This window comes from Numida meleagris, chromosome Z (genome assembly GCF_002078875.1).
Source record: "Numida meleagris isolate 19003 breed g44 Domestic line chromosome Z, NumMel1.0, whole genome shotgun sequence".
Classification (NCBI taxonomy): domain Eukaryota; kingdom Metazoa; phylum Chordata; class Aves; order Galliformes; family Numididae; genus Numida; species Numida meleagris.
Genome location: NC_034438.1, coordinates 65,639,604 through 65,655,229, shown reverse-complemented (window position 1 = coordinate 65,655,229; position 15,626 = coordinate 65,639,604). Strand labels below are relative to the sequence as shown.

General features: G+C 41.6%; 1 protein-coding gene across 1 annotated transcript in view; it reads right to left on the bottom strand.

The window, feature by feature from the left end:
• The window catches only part of SUSD1 (sushi domain containing 1), a 39,363-nt gene extending 24,084 nt beyond the window's left edge, over window positions 1-15,279 (bottom strand). Inside the window, exons 1-7 of the mRNA XM_021381131.1 lie at window positions 15,000-15,279; window positions 13,509-13,622; window positions 12,744-12,899; window positions 11,935-12,087; window positions 11,010-11,186; window positions 8,912-9,091; window positions 6,820-6,999 (exon numbers count right to left, since the gene is read on the bottom strand). Of these exons, the coding sequence (XP_021236806.1) occupies window positions 6,820-6,999; window positions 8,912-9,091; window positions 11,010-11,186; window positions 11,935-12,087; window positions 12,744-12,899; window positions 13,509-13,622; window positions 15,000-15,084 (1,045 nt within the window). The 5' untranslated portion in view covers window positions 15,085-15,279. The remainder of the gene's footprint in view (window positions 1-6,819; window positions 7,000-8,911; window positions 9,092-11,009; window positions 11,187-11,934; window positions 12,088-12,743; window positions 12,900-13,508; window positions 13,623-14,999) is intronic.

Below are 15,626 nucleotides of genomic sequence, written 5' to 3'. Positions count from 1 at the left end.
AATATTTACACACACATGAAAATGCAAAACAAGAAGGAATTTAAAAAAAAGAAAACAAACAAACAATCTCTGAATTGCTCAGCAAGAAAATCTGGCAGTCAGTTAATGAGCTTACAAATTATTCTGTTAAAAAAAGGAAAAATAAACAGCAAGACAGTGAAAAAATGACAATGCGAGGTACTCAGGCAAGGAAACATATTTTACACAGTGGCCTCCTCGGAAGGAAGCGAACAGCATTAGTAGCATTTTTTTTCCTGTACCTACATCTGTCTGTACTGTCAAGTGTTCTGCACTTTTCCAAAGGACAAGGCTACTGTGGAATTACCATATGCCCACAGCATAGCAGACTTTTCCCAAGCACTACAAATTTCAACTTGAGATTGGCCAGCCAGGCCATTGGATGCCACTGTTGCACAACTGGCATCCAAGTTACTTTCACAACAACCATCCCATCCCGAAGGAAAGGATCCTCAAAACAGCACGCAGATGGCTAGGTATCAGAGCAACACGGTGGAAAAAGACCCTGGGTGAGTCAGATCCTGAAAGGCAAATCTGGAATAGGGCTGAGAGACACAACTAACACCCAGCTGTCAGCTCCCAGGTAGGGAAGGTGCTGGTAAACAGAGCACAAATGGGAGAACATAAAAAGCAAGCGACAGGGTGATTCAGCAGCGCAGCGAGATCATGGGGGGAGAAATCACACTAGGAAAACCACAGAAACTGACTCTAAGAAGAAAAAGAAGTGAAGGTCAGTGCCTTCTTTACTCCATTTTTAAAAGCTTTGTGAGGAAGAAAAAAGTTTCACTCTGTGCTTGAGGGCACAGAAAAAAACTTCCTGTTAATTACAGCCAATATGTAAACACCTGCACTGTCACGCCGACCCTCCATAACCCGGTGCTGATGCACCCTTAGATTCTCAGCCTCCATTAGTTCAGCTCCCAGCACTCAACTGTTATTTGCAGAATCTAAGTGAAACATAATAAGCAGACGATGTGTATCTAAACAGTCATTAAAACCACATGACTTCTTTCACATATACCATCCATTAGTCCTCAGCTGAAAAAGCACTTGACTGCCACTGAAGTGAGCCTGAGATACATTTTACCAGAGGTACTCCGGAACTTGCTTGAAAAAAAAATGGTATTTACAATCATGCAGACAGAGCTGCCTCCAGCCTGCCATTCTGTCTTCTGCAGGTAGCTAAAGGGACATCCACACAGGCACATTCATGCACAGACATTTTCCCACTCATCCATAAAACTTAGGAGAAAAAAAAGAAATGTTGTCTTCCTTTTTTCATATGCTATTCATTTTCACCACTGTGAAATCTGTGAACGATGCCCAAATGCCTCCTGCAGCTAACATGCATTATAGACAGGTTCTGACAAACAATATTTCAAATGGGATTTCTGCTCAACCTGTTTCAAGGCACCTGTTCCACTGCATACAGGAAAATCTATTTTCCGTGGTACTTTTGCAGGTATACACAGAATTTATTTTAGAAAGAGATACCTTCAGCGTTTGGTACATTTCCTGAAAGGTAGCATGGTGTTTTTTTAAGAAGATTGCTCATTCGTCTTTGCAGTTTAGTTAGCATTACAAATTTGAGCAGGTTTTCACCTTCTGCCCTGAAATTTACACAGAGGAAACCCACAAGAAAGCAGCAAGACTGTAAGCAGTGACAGCCATAGTGGAAGGAGACAGATAGCTAATGATTTACTGCTTTCTTGGTCTAAAAATGTTACCAGAAAACAATAATGAGCAGAGTAATTCATGTACTGAACAAGACTAACAAAAATGTAAAGAGATAAAACTGTAAACCTATTTACAGTGGAAACATGTACCAATCAATAGTGTGAGATTAGATAGGATTACCTGGACTGGGACTAGAAATGCACATGATCTACTCCACAGGTGAAAGAGGTTCTGTAGACTTCAATGTGCCATCACAAGCTGGTTTTAAACAAGCAAAAAGCCAAAACAGTTCTACTGAGTAAAAAGCTATACTTCTTTTATTATATTTGCATATCACTGGGCTGTGCATTGCTTTGATGTAAGGAGCAGCACCTCCCAAAACAGACTCCACCTGTGTTTTTCCAGGCAGTTAAAGAAATTATCCAATTACCACATGTCTGGATTTGACATATCCAATTAGCCCTTTGCAAGAACTCAGACCAATCACATCCTGTTCACTGATGACTATAATTATCCTAATTGTTTGATGGGGTCCTTATTCCCACAGAACAGTGTGTTTTGAATCAGTGCCTACCAATGTGAGTGACACCTTTTCTATTAAGACCATATCTCCTGGCATGAATTATTTACACATGGCTGGGAATAAAAATTAGGAGGAGAACGACATTTTAACCATTCACTGATGTGTGGAAATTACTGACAATACCAACATAAAGACATCCCAGCTGTCTTTCTGTATCATCTCCTTATTGTACAATTGAAAACGTACTGACATCTAGCTAGAGGGGAAATCAGCCAGTGGGAATAAGACAAATGACAAAAAGGGAAGTGAAAGCAAATGAAAAACAACTCTGAATGAAGCAGTGAGTTACTAAAACACTCCAGAAGAGGAAATTAGTACTTCCATCTTGCAAAAAATCTTGGGAAAAAAGTGTGCTTCGAGGTCAGGCTGGACCGGGCTCTGAGCACCTGATGGAGCTGTAGGTGTCCCTGCTCACTGCAGCAGGGTTGGACCAGATGGTCTCTAAGGGTCCCTTCCAACTCAAACAATTCTGTGATCCTATGAAATCAAGAGTAAAATCTGAATGTCAAAAAACAAGGCAGGACTATTTTTTCAGCTGTAATTGCAGACCTAAAGCAAAGATAATATCCACGCAACTGAAAGGGTTTAAAGTACACAGGTGTCAAAAATCTGTCATGCCTTCTCTGTACTGATTCATTAAGCTGCTTTTTCTTCTATGCTTTCACAGCTCTAAAGAAGCATTTATAAGAAATCAGCAAATATGCCATCCCACAGGATTCTCACTGTTAACATGCAGTAGACATTTGGGACACAACTATATTCATAACATTCATGTTCCAGAAGTCAAGACATGCAGCTAAACCCTATTTGTAGATAGGGAGCCACATCACAGACTAATGAAACATTCTGAAACAGAAAATTAATATTTAGAGAAAAAAAAAGGCAGTTCATGATGTACTGAGTATGAAGCACCACAAAAAAGAGCAGGCACATATAAAGTTAAGACATGAAAGAAGCTCCAGCATCAGGATCAGACGCAATGCAAGCTGGCATGGAAAACAGGAGAAGCTCCACTTTGAGTTCCAGGTTCACAGTGTGTTGGACTGAATCGCCTCTTCCCCTGTGCACAAAAACCTGCAAACCGCTGACAGCCTGTACTGCCTGACTACTCTGGGAGGCTCTCACAACTGATGAGTAAGAAATCTGTGCTGCCAGACTTGGTACTACAGGGAAACAGGGGTCAAATTTCCCTTTTGACTACCAGCAGCTATTTGCTACTGCCTGAGTTCTGGAATGCTCTGCAAGGAGTGTGCACCACCTTCCCACACAGGTCAGATCCATTCATATAAAACATGCTCATGTGTTTTTCCTTCCCATGCGCAGCAGCAGCTTCCATTGCAGGGACTATATTTCATTTAACACATCCAAAAAGTTTTAGTAAATGCATTTCTAAGAATACAGTGAATGCAGTTACTGGAAACTTATTTAAATACTGAGAAGCTATTCTTTATACAAACTTGTATTTTCTTTTCATTGGATAACAATAAGGAAATTGGGTAAACTGTTTTCTTTTCTTAGATCCCTTATTGTCACTACCCACATCAACAGACGCTACACACAGTCACTGCTATGAACAACCTACACAGAAGACAAGCATAGAGAAGGAGTTTTCTGGAACCAGAATAATGAGGAGCAGTTTGCAGATGACACCAAGGTGGGAGGAAGTGTCGATCTGCCTGGGGGTAGGAAGACCATACAGAGGGACACAGATTGGGAAAAACACCAGCTTTAGAGTTGCATATGGTATTAAGAGCAAAGCAACCCCAAAAATACTCAGTTCACCATACTCAGTTCACCACTTTGCCCTGCATGTTCAAGAAGCAAGGTCTCAAAAGTTAGGTTGGATGGGTGGGTGGTACATACGGGCATATCCACACATGTATTAGGAGGGGAAACGATTTTACATCATTGTCATAGTCCTTCCTGACATTTAACTAACAAACACTTGTATCCAACCTCACTAAAAGATAGAACCAACTTAATTTACTCTTTCTTTTCAAATATGCTCCAGATCCTCTCCCTGCCCTTCTCAAAAAGAAGATACCTCTAGAGACTTGGCAATGGCTTGGGACATAGATTGCAGACTGTGCCCTTTGCAAGTGCAGATTCTGGAGCAAATATCTCAGGTTCATAACCAAGGCACAAATTGTCACAGCTAAGATGAATCCACTCAACATGAAAAAACAGTGGGAAGGACTGATTTTATGAGTTTCCATTTAATAAAGAATGCAAATATTATTCTGATGTTACTATATGTAACACTTTGTGCTCATACCTAGAACAATCTGTCTAGATGAGACTAACATCACTACCAAAAACAGCTCAGGTTTGACGATTTCTTCTCCAAAATTCCCAACAAGTGAAAAACAAAGCTTCTTGTTGTAGACTGCTCTCCATTCCACTGCTGCATGCTATAGTGCACCATAGCTAAATCCCTTCCCTGAAACAAACTAATATATTATTCCCACAAGAGTATCTTATTTTCCCTCTAAGTAGAAAATCTGAGATTTGCCAAGTAATTTCCTGCAATGAAAATAAATGAAACCACAGATTCCTGCTCCACAGAGGAAAAATAAGCTTTTACAGGACAATCTGTACAGGATGTCCAGACTTATGTATTCATCATGCTGGACAGTGAGTATTTAACTGCTGATAAGGTCCCTGCACTTCAGTCTCTTGAGTTTACATCAAGGGTTAGGAAAGAAAGACTGTACTTCACCTGACTACTGCCAGATTTCACTGCTGATGGCTTATTCCAATCAGCATCTCTAAGCAAAAGTAATTTTCAAAAGTGATTTCTAAAAACATTTAAAATAGATACTATTGAATGTCCACAAACACACACATTCTTCAAGGATTCCAGTCAAAAAAGAATGCAAATAAAGGGCATTCCACCACAGTTGCTGAATGAGACATTATTATTTGTCAAAAGGAAGATGCTTCAGGAAATTCCTTAACTTATTCCTTACTTATAATGAGGTTTTCTAGGCAGTAGAAAAAAAGAGAAATGTTTCTCTTCTTAAATTGTAACAGAATTTATATTGGAAAGTTGCATGATTTTCCTTCTTTATAATGAGACAATACTGATTAATCACACACACCTTCAAGGTCATACACATCTGAAAGACATCATCACTGAAATTTTATTTCATTTGAAAGTCACTCATTACTGCCAATGGATGTTAAAATCATAGTACTTTAAGAAGTTGAAAACCTTTGTACTAATTTCTCATTTATAATGTTTGCTTCAGATGAGACTAGGCTAGTTAGTTTATTTTTTTAAAAAGGTTTTCTATTCCACTTGTTCATGGCTACAACCTTTTTTTGCTGTCTACCCTAACTGCTAGAGCTGGAGTCCACCTCTCTGCCTCCCACAAAGCTGCTGCTAAAATCCACAGAAATCCTCTGCGTGCACTCTGCAGGTTTGGACCCTTCAAAGCTTCAGAGTGTTCAGGGCACCGCCTGACACTGCAGAGACTTCACCTGATTAACTGACCCAGTCCACACAATCCTCCCTTCAAAACCAATTCAGAAACCAGAGCCATGGAAACTGCCTAAATCAAATATGAACTATGTCTTCTAACAACAGCCATTCCATTTTCCATCAGGGCACTACAAAAAGTGAGAGAATTGTTCTCCTGTGTGATGATTTTATGCGATGTCACATGGTTCGCATTCACAGTGAATAGCCAAGACATCAAGCGAGACAACAGAGGCATCAAGTGGCAATGTGGTGTAAAGGTTAGGTCTGTGAAGCAGCAGCAAAGGCACACTTCCAGTCCTTCTGGAAAGCACATGGAGGAAATAAAGCTACAAGGGCAGTGTCATCTGCAAAATACAGCATTGCTACTTAGAAACAAGAGTTGGACAGTCACAAAGATACCGCATTACACCTCTTTCATACAAAGCACCCTTGAGGAGCACAACTGCCAAACACCTGCTAATTCTTAACTATTATTAAAATGTCATCACGTCCTGTTTCCAAGACCATGTAAATACAGACAGCACCTTCCTCACAAACCTCCCTTTTCAGGACTCACTCTTTTGAAAGAAAATCCTCTTCAACTGAAATTCAGAGAAGCAGATTTGGCTGAAAAGGCAACCCCCCAGAAAATTCATTCTGGGTATTAGGAGGGAAGAAGAGGAAGGACTTATGAATTCCACCAGATTTACTGTAACGTCCGCTGCAACGACAGTGTCAGGCCCACAGCAGAGTATTATTAAATCCCACCTTCTCGACTGTTCCCTGTCTTTTAATGCTGAGGATTCAGTGCAGCAATGGAACTCTAGTTGCATTAGTCCCTTCCTGTTTGAAATAAAAGGCAAGGCAGCTGCAGAGAGATCTAACTAAGACATCCACTAGAAATTGCTGTATGTTTAACATTCTCTTTCTTGACTTTTCCATCTGAAAGTACTACCATGTTCTATATATTGCAAATTAAAAAGGGATTTCTTGCCTTCCATCTACCCTACCTCAAGAACGGGAATTAGAAACTATTTAAATAGCACACCCCACAAGAATTTCCTACAGTAATATTTACCTTCGCATATGTATGTAATACTCTCCCACTTCTGGTCCAGTGTGCATTCTGAAAAGTTCCTCCCTCCATTGAAATAATATCCTTCTTTACACTTATAGAACACTCTGCTCAGCAGAGTGGTAGAGTTGTCCCAGATAATTTCTGTGTGTGGAATCAGCAAAGGTTTGCCACAGTCTATTTCTGGAACAGAAAAAAAAAAAACCATGATAACAAAGCCTGAAAATGGAAACAGGCAAGGCATGTCAATGAGTTTAAGCAAGAGATGTCCATCATCCCAGCAAATAACACTTCACTTTTTTTACCTCCTAGTGATTTCTAGTAGTCAGGTTAGACTTTTAGAACCTGGAATTTCATGACTGAGGAGTTTCTAGAAGAGTGAAACATTTATTCTTCAAGATGAATCATAAAATAAAGCAGCATCCTGTTTAGAAGTGGAGAACAAGAAACTACACAAATTTTTATAAACTAAGTTATCTTCCCGTAACACTCTCTTATCCCTCACACATTATTTATTTCTTATCATGACCATCACTAGCAACAACAGAGCAGAATGACACATGGTCCAAGGAGTGACATGGGAGAACCACAATAACAGGGTTACGTCCCCTTGTTAGTGGATTTAACTTGAGCTTTGAAGAAAGGAGAAGCAGCTCCAGACAAGTAGAAACTACTTCCTGGGGAGAAAATTAATGGATTATTCAGACTTCTGTAGAGGTAGCTGGAAATATATGGTAGTGAACTTAAAAACTAATTCATCTACTTCATTGTTCAGGAGTTTCATAATTAAATTAGGGAACTACAAGAACAAAGAGAGAATACCAAATCAATGGAAGACAATTATTTGGGGTTAAAATTCCCTTTCTAACTAATTTATCCCCATTTTTGCTTTTTCCTTCTTGAGACATAACCAATGTAAGAATTAAAGATCTTACCTTCACTATAGCTTAAATGCAGAAAACAAGTACTTTTAAAACTGTTTAGTAAAAGATCTTACATGATTCTCAAATTCTACTCAATAAAACAGGAAAACAAAGACGTAAGAAATGAGAATTGTGGAGGAAAAGTTAATTGTATGTACTGCAGCGTGGAATACATCCACCACAATGACTACCCACCTTCTCATACGCCAGCGGGTATGGGTGTATGCATCTGTTATAAAACATCCGGAAAAGATTTAGAATATCTAATTTGCATGCAAAGAATATATTTAACTTACAAAAGGGAGTATGCGATGAGATGCAAAAACTACCACTCCTTTACTACAGCTATCTGCTCACAGCCAGCCAGTCATGAGGTTGAAAAGCAGAAATGCAGAACAACATATATGTCTAACTCGGAAAACCTTCTGTTTAGGTTGCGAACACTGAACAAGAATATTAAGAAAGATTTTAATAGCAGAGAGACTAAATTAGTGCGATGAAGAGAAGACCTGGCTTTGTTGGACTGAGCTGATGGGCCATTAATTGTCCTGCAAATGAGTGAGTGAAATTGCACCTGTGTAAAAGCTGACTAAAGGCTGTACTTACCCACAGTTTTTTGGGGGGAAAGCACATTTTTTAATGTACTCTTATGTTTCTTCTTAACAAGGAGCTTGGCAGGCTACACTCTTTCAAACCATATCAACAAAATGATTTATGATTCATGTCAAATAACAACTGTGAGTTTCAGCAGTCACAGTCATTGACTGGAAGCTGTCTGAACATGGGAATTCTAAGGAGAGGCTAACAGCTAGTAATGGTTCAGTTTCTGAACAGAGGCTTCAAGCATGGGCTACATTCTAAGCTAGCAGCAATTTTAGGTGAATCCTCATCTCACGGAGATCCCAAAGTCTAACATGCAAAAAATAGCGAAAGGTATCTTTTGTCCTTAGAAGGGTAATTTTTAACAATTCATTGCAACTTCATTAGCAACACAGATAAAAGAAACTGCTTAAAATATGGCTGTTGTTCTGCGATTGCACTTCGTCTCCCAGATCACTGTGTAAACCACATCTACACATGAATTTGCCTCTAACTGATGACTGCATGGCTGCTTTATAGTGACGTCTGAAGCAATATCTATCCTTACTAATCTGGAGGCAGACTGGATTTACCTTTGCACACCAAATCAGCACCATCCCATTGTCCTTTGGCATTGCAGACTGCAGTCTGATTGCCACTTGCAATAAAGTAACCATGAACACAACTGTAAGTAACTTCACTTCCATACGTGGTCCCGCTTACAGATGCTTGATGTGCATTTAAGATAGAAGGTGGAACTCCACAATCCACACCTATTGGTAGAAAGAAAGGAAAATCAGCTGTTAGTCAACAGCAGAACTCAGGAGGGCTGCACTCCCATTTATCAATTTATTTCATCATTATCAACTAACTCTCTTCTCCTGCAGTTATCCAGTTCTCCCTCAAGTCCCCCGTGACATCCCCATGAGACTGACAGAGCTGCATCTACTCCAGAGCTGCTTCTAAACAAAGCAAGTTATGTCTGCCCCTTCCTTGCCTGGCCAGCACCAATGGCCAGTTTAATCATCACATAAAATAAACTCCTAATTACCAGGGGAAGAAAGATAAATGACAAACTTGTTGATTTTGCTGGGCAAGAAGATATGACGTCTGACCAGGAGAAATTCTTCAGTTAGTGACAATGAAAACTCATTGACATAATTGCTAGTGCTTAAATAATAATTATTTAATGGTGCTTTCACAGACATACAAATAAAAATAATAATCATAATAAAAGAGAGCCATGTCGGTTGCAGAATAGGAGAAGTCTTGCTTGAAATCCAGGAAAAGACCTCACAATGCAAAGGGGAAATAATTTCTCTTTCCGACTTATGGGCTATTTGAGGGGGTTTTATGTGTTTTATTTCAATTAACTACTGGAGGTGTGCTCAGAAACTTCAACCTGGTCTATTGTTTGACTGCAGAAATTTAAAAAATCATGTGACAAAAATGTCACTGAAAAGTATTACTGAAAAAAGTATCAATAATTCGAAAGAGCTGCACTCCACAAGGTTTCTTTCAGAAAGCTTCTTAGACATCAGGCACTTCTTTTTGTTTTTTAATTCATTGTTTTTATTTCAGTGGGGAAAAAAAAAGCATTACTTAAATTCCTTTATTTTCAATGTCCGTGTATTTTATTACTCAGGAATAACTGCTACCAGTAATCTAACATTAAATTGTGTAATCTTTCCCTTCTCATGGATTTTCTAGTGATGCTTTTTTGAACCATACTCCTTTAGCATCCTTTTCCTAACGTACGTACTTCCCATAGACACATACGTAACTAGTACATTCGACCCACTCTCTAAAAATAAAGGAAATGGGAAAGAATTAGAAACCAATGGGGATTTTGCATTCTGAAAGAAGGAACTCTCTTCACTAACGGATCATTTTCAGGATGACAACCTTCCCCTCCCCTATAGAACTGTTACACACAGCGTAGCTTGTGTAAACCAGCACTCCACATGTTATTTAACTAATGTACACACTTACTATCTGCTCACGAGAACACAGACAGAATCCTGCAACTGTAAGCAGCAGAATTTCAACAGGATGGGCGATCAGAATACCACAGCAAACTGAGGTTTTAAAGAAGCTTGCAGGAAACTTCACATTTGAGAGATCTGAAAGTGTTGGCTCACACAAAAGCTCCCAGCGTCATGAAGGCTATCTGGAGATGAGGGGTGGTATGAAGTCTCTTTTGCAACCTTCAGACAAAGCCTCACAAGCTAGCTGAGAAACTGGGACTTTGCTCATGAGGTCACTGGTTCTTTCCAATTCAGTTGCTTTTCCCACTACTGCAAACTTAAGGTTTTCTTGGCAGACATAGACACAAGAACACACTGCAGCATCTGTAAAGGTGTAAGGACCAGTACTGAAGATGTCATTATAAGAACAAGAAGAGGTAAGGTATTTTTATTATATAATTACTAAAAAATAAGGCTGCTCTTGCAAGAAACCTTTATAAGGAATCCTGACAGAAACAGGAATTCATTGTTCATGCTACATGTGGCATATTGGTTTTGAAGTAGATTCAAATTCACAAACATCAAAACAGCTAGAATAACCTGTCCTCTTTTTCTCTGTTTTTTTCTTTTAAGTCTACTGCCTTTCACCACAACACTTCACTATCCATTTAAATCCTTAGCAGAGAATTCAAGAAACATATAAAACTATAAAAACTCACATCACCTTTACAGCTCAAAGAGGCAGGCTCCCAGGCTTTGTTCACAGTGCAGTACGAGGACTTTCCCTCGTCACTGTAAAACCCTTCTTTACATTCATAGTGAACTGTGCTTCCTGGTACCAGGCTGTAGTTCCCCACAATGTAGCCGTGCTTCATTTCAGGAGGGGAGCCACATCTAATTTCTGCAAAAGATTGGAATAGAAGCTTTCACAGCACAAAAATCACAGCACATAACCAAAACAAAACGGAGTACTCCAGCTGGGCAAACCAGGGAGTTTGTTTCACCAATGGATCTTGCAGCAAGAGGGGAAAGAGAGCCGAGTTACTAGCAAAGCAGCTCCTTCCACCTGTAATGCTGCTATCCCTTTGCATTTGTTTACATCTAGTCCAGGGCGGAAAGGAGAAGGTACTGCTTCAAACTGAAAGGTTGTTTCTTTTTTTCCCCCTCCCAGCAATATAAGCAGAGCAGTTCAATCAGGCAGGTGGCATAGTGTGTAACAGATGGGTAAATAATCGTTTTATTATTCCTCTCTCCAGGCTTGTTTTCCTCATTTGACCTTTCCCACCAGCCATTTATCCCCTCTTCCCTTCTCTTCAAGCAATGTGATCACATTGGCAAATGGTTACACCATATTGCTTCCCTATTTAGAAACTAACCACATCATCTTTAGGGGACTACTGAGCTTCTCTGGTGCTGCACACCCAACTTGCTGCTGAGAGTCTGCAGCAATCACATCCCATGCTGACACTAACATCTAGACACTGCTGGAACAAGTTGAATCCAAGGAGAAAAAAGAATCATACAGCGGATCAAGCCCACAGAGAGGGCTTCTGCCTGCTGACTGAGAAGCACAGGTCACAGCAGGGGCTACAACATCACGAAAGGTCTGATTTTATCTGCTAGCACGAACAGCATCCAAAGGCTCTCACCTTCACATGAAGCACTGCTCACATTCGGATGAAAAGAACGCTCTCCATTTTCTAATTTATAACCATCGTTGCAGTAACACTCGTAGCTTCCTTCAGTATTGACGCATCTTGCGTTGTAACCACACAGCCCAGGCTCCTCACATTCATCTATATCTAAAAATTCAGAGAAAAGTACATGCACTTCACAACAGATTTTTTTTAATGGATCACCATGGGACCCAAGCTTAAAACAAACACTGCCTTCCCTGAAAGGTTCTACATATCTTCTGTTGGCTCTTCTGGGAAACAAAGGACCTTATCACGCCTGGCACCCAAGCACCTGGAAGGAGGACACTCAGAATTCTGTGGTTAGCTGAACTTTAAGTTGATTTCTGACCAGTTTCACCTGACAAATATTTCCTGATGCATTTCCTGCTACAGCAATCCCAGAAAAATCCCACTTCAGCGAATACCTTAATAACAACAGTTTACACGTGCATCAAGGAACAGAATAATATCCCACATTAAACAAAAATATGACATTTCAGAGGGAAAGATAAACATCATATTTTCTTACATTTAGAATTTCTTTTCTGGAGATGTCATTGCTTGAGTGTGATTTTGCAGCAACAATTATAACAACAGAGTAAAAAAATGAAAAATGGAACTAATCTATAGCTGTTAGAGTTTATATGTCAAAGAAGCGCATCACACAGCAGAAAGTGCTCTGATACAGCTTCAGGAAGTAAGCTCTGTGAAGATAAGAAAGACTTTCACAATAGAAAACAGAGTTCTGTATTCCAGCTGGCCAAGCTTCCTGTGATGCCTACCTGTACAGTTGGTGCCATCGTTGGGAATAAATGTCTTGTTGTTGTTAGAGGCCCGGAATCCATCCAGGCAAACGCAGTAAAAACTTCCATGTGTGTTATGACACAATGTGTGATTTCCACAGATCTTGCTGGCACCTATCTGGCACTCGTCTTTATCTAAAAGCAGGTTTACAAACTTGTTAGAGAGAGATGAAAAATTAGAATATCCTCTGCACCTCCTTCAGAGAGTGGAGATCAGAGGTGAAGGACCTTCCCTCTAACCAGCAGTAAGATATTACACCCACTCAGACACAGGATTTGACATTGACCCCTGATTCATGCATCAATTCATCTTGTGTGAGATGGTACCAGAAGGGTGCTATCAACTGCAGTTACAAAAAATGTGGAATGTTTTTCATAGGAAACATTTACACTTAATAAATCTGTGTCTATTTGCATACTGTTATTAAGAACAGGCTTTTGGCTTACAAAACTTAATTTTAATTACCCAGTAGCCTGAGACAAGCAGAAAAAAAGTCAGCGAAGAATGCTCATTTTAATGTATAGTCTAGCACTCAGTTCAAAAATGCACACGTTGAAAGGAATACTAAAGTGAAACTGACCATGTTTTGTTTTGGGTTTTCTTTGCTGGAGATTTGACAAAAAATATGAAGTAAACCACTCCACAGAATCTTACCACATTTTGAAGAGTTCAGTCAGATTATCCAAAAAGGACATTACAGGGATGTACATGGTTTCTTGCTGTTTTACTGACACATAGCCTACCTTGGCAATGCGTTCTTCCATTGCCCACAAATCCATAGTTACAGATACAGGCACTTTTTCCATCAATTTGGTGACATGTAGCATGAACGTGGCAAGTTGCACAGACATCTGAAACTAACCAGAACAAAAAGAAAAAAAATTACATTAAAAACAAAAATAAGAGCTATAAATCTAGTCTGCGATGGTTAACTAAAGCAGAGTCTTAAGTGTAGGTAAAATCCATCCAGATCAAAATACAAAATAAAATCCCACCTGCTCCTAATTCATTTTCAAACTCAAAGAAAAACCATAGTATTCGGGCACACACGCAGAAAAAAGGATTAAACGAGGTAACTACAACAGTTTTCTTCACCCACCTCTTCACAGACAGCAAACCTGCTGTATTTCCATGGCAGCCATGCCAGCTACTAGTTTTGCTTCCATTATATATTCAGAAACTCACAGAGCAAAATCACAGAATCATTAGGGTTGGAAAAGACCACCAAGATCGCCAAGCCCAACCGCCAGCCCACCCTCGCCATGCCTGCTAGCCATGTCCCGCAGTGCGCCTGGGCTCTCTGTCAGCCTGGTGGTATCTCACACCATCAACACATACATGGCATAAAAGGTGTTCATAAAAACAACGCCGTCAGCACGGAGGGGACGTGGAATAAAGACATCTTATAAATGAATTCAACTAAGGAGCAGTTCAGCGGCCTACTGCAGGCAACCTAATGTAATTTGATAGGGATATATAAACTGAAATAAAATAGGAACTTAGTTACTTGCATTCATGCTTTTGGGGCATTTTGTGCCTTTCTCTCTGTTCTCTGCCGGTTCTTCTCTCTACCTTCAGGCACACACTGGCTTTCCAAACGAGCGATCTCAGAATGGGAGGGCTGAATGCAGAGCATGTCTATGCTCACAGCTGCTGGGTGTTCTTGGAAGCAGTGGCCAGCGCACAGGCTGACGCTGTCACAGCAGTGCGGAACTTTTCACCTTCCTGCGGCGGCCAGGGCTGATAAGGACACTGTGGTTCTTACAAAATGCAAATCTTACCGCACGCATTACAAAATTCTGTGTGTTTCTACATCGTTTCCAAACACACCAACAGGCCTCAAGGCAGAAGGTAGCTGACGATGCCAGCTGGCCCCTGTGCCCCAAACCCACCAGAGATTTCCCCTTGCAGTGCACGGAACTCAGGGGAAGCTCCCACCCCAACCCGACGGCTTTCATACAGGCTTTCGTTTATGCTCCGAATGAGAACAGAAAACAAAACCCTGTCAGCACCACCGCGACAGCCGACACCGATTACAAAACCAAACTTAAAAGCTGCTACGGTAAGAACACTCTCACGACGCCTCAATCTTCCGATAAGACATGGGAGCGCCGTCCTCAGATTGCTGCTGCGGGAGATAACCTCCCGCTCCCACCCCCGCTACCCACCAGCGATGCGGCTGCTCTCCCCTTCCCCTCAGCAGCCCGCTCTTGCTGCAGGAGAGCCGCACTCACCCGGCAGCCCCGCGCCCTGCGGCAGCACCAGCAGCTGCAGCAGCAGCAGCGGCGGCCCCAGCTCCCGGCCGCGCGCCGCGCTCATGTCCCCGCCGCCTTCGCGCCCCTCGCTGCCGCGCGGCCCCGGCGCCTCCGCATCCCCCCGCGGCGCGGAGGGAGAGAGCCGCGGCTCCCGGCCGAGGGCGTCGCGCTGTCACGGGCGCCTGCCCCCGACGCTTATCGCTTTCCACTGGCCAAGCCCCTCTCGTCCCTCCAACGAAGAGCCCTCGCCCGCAGAACCCTCTTTTTTCTTTCTTTTTTTTTTTTTTTTTTTCCCCCTCTTCCCTGGCACAACCCCTTCCTTCCCCAGGACACCGCCTCTGCCCCAGCTGGGCGGATGGCAGCGCTGATAAGGACTGCCGCGCTCCGCAGTGGCCGGCCTTCAGCGAAGGGGGGGCAACGTGGAGGAGGTGGTTATTTATGATTAGTGTGTGAAGGGGCGAAATGTGGCCGGAAGGTTGCCCCTCGCTCAGCAGGGTCCTGCTGGGGGAACCTCTTGCCCCTGTTATAAGGGGCACAAAGTGGTAGAAGGACCTCAGCAGGACGGGGAGATGGCGGCCACACGCTGTGGAGGGCCATGTGTCCTGT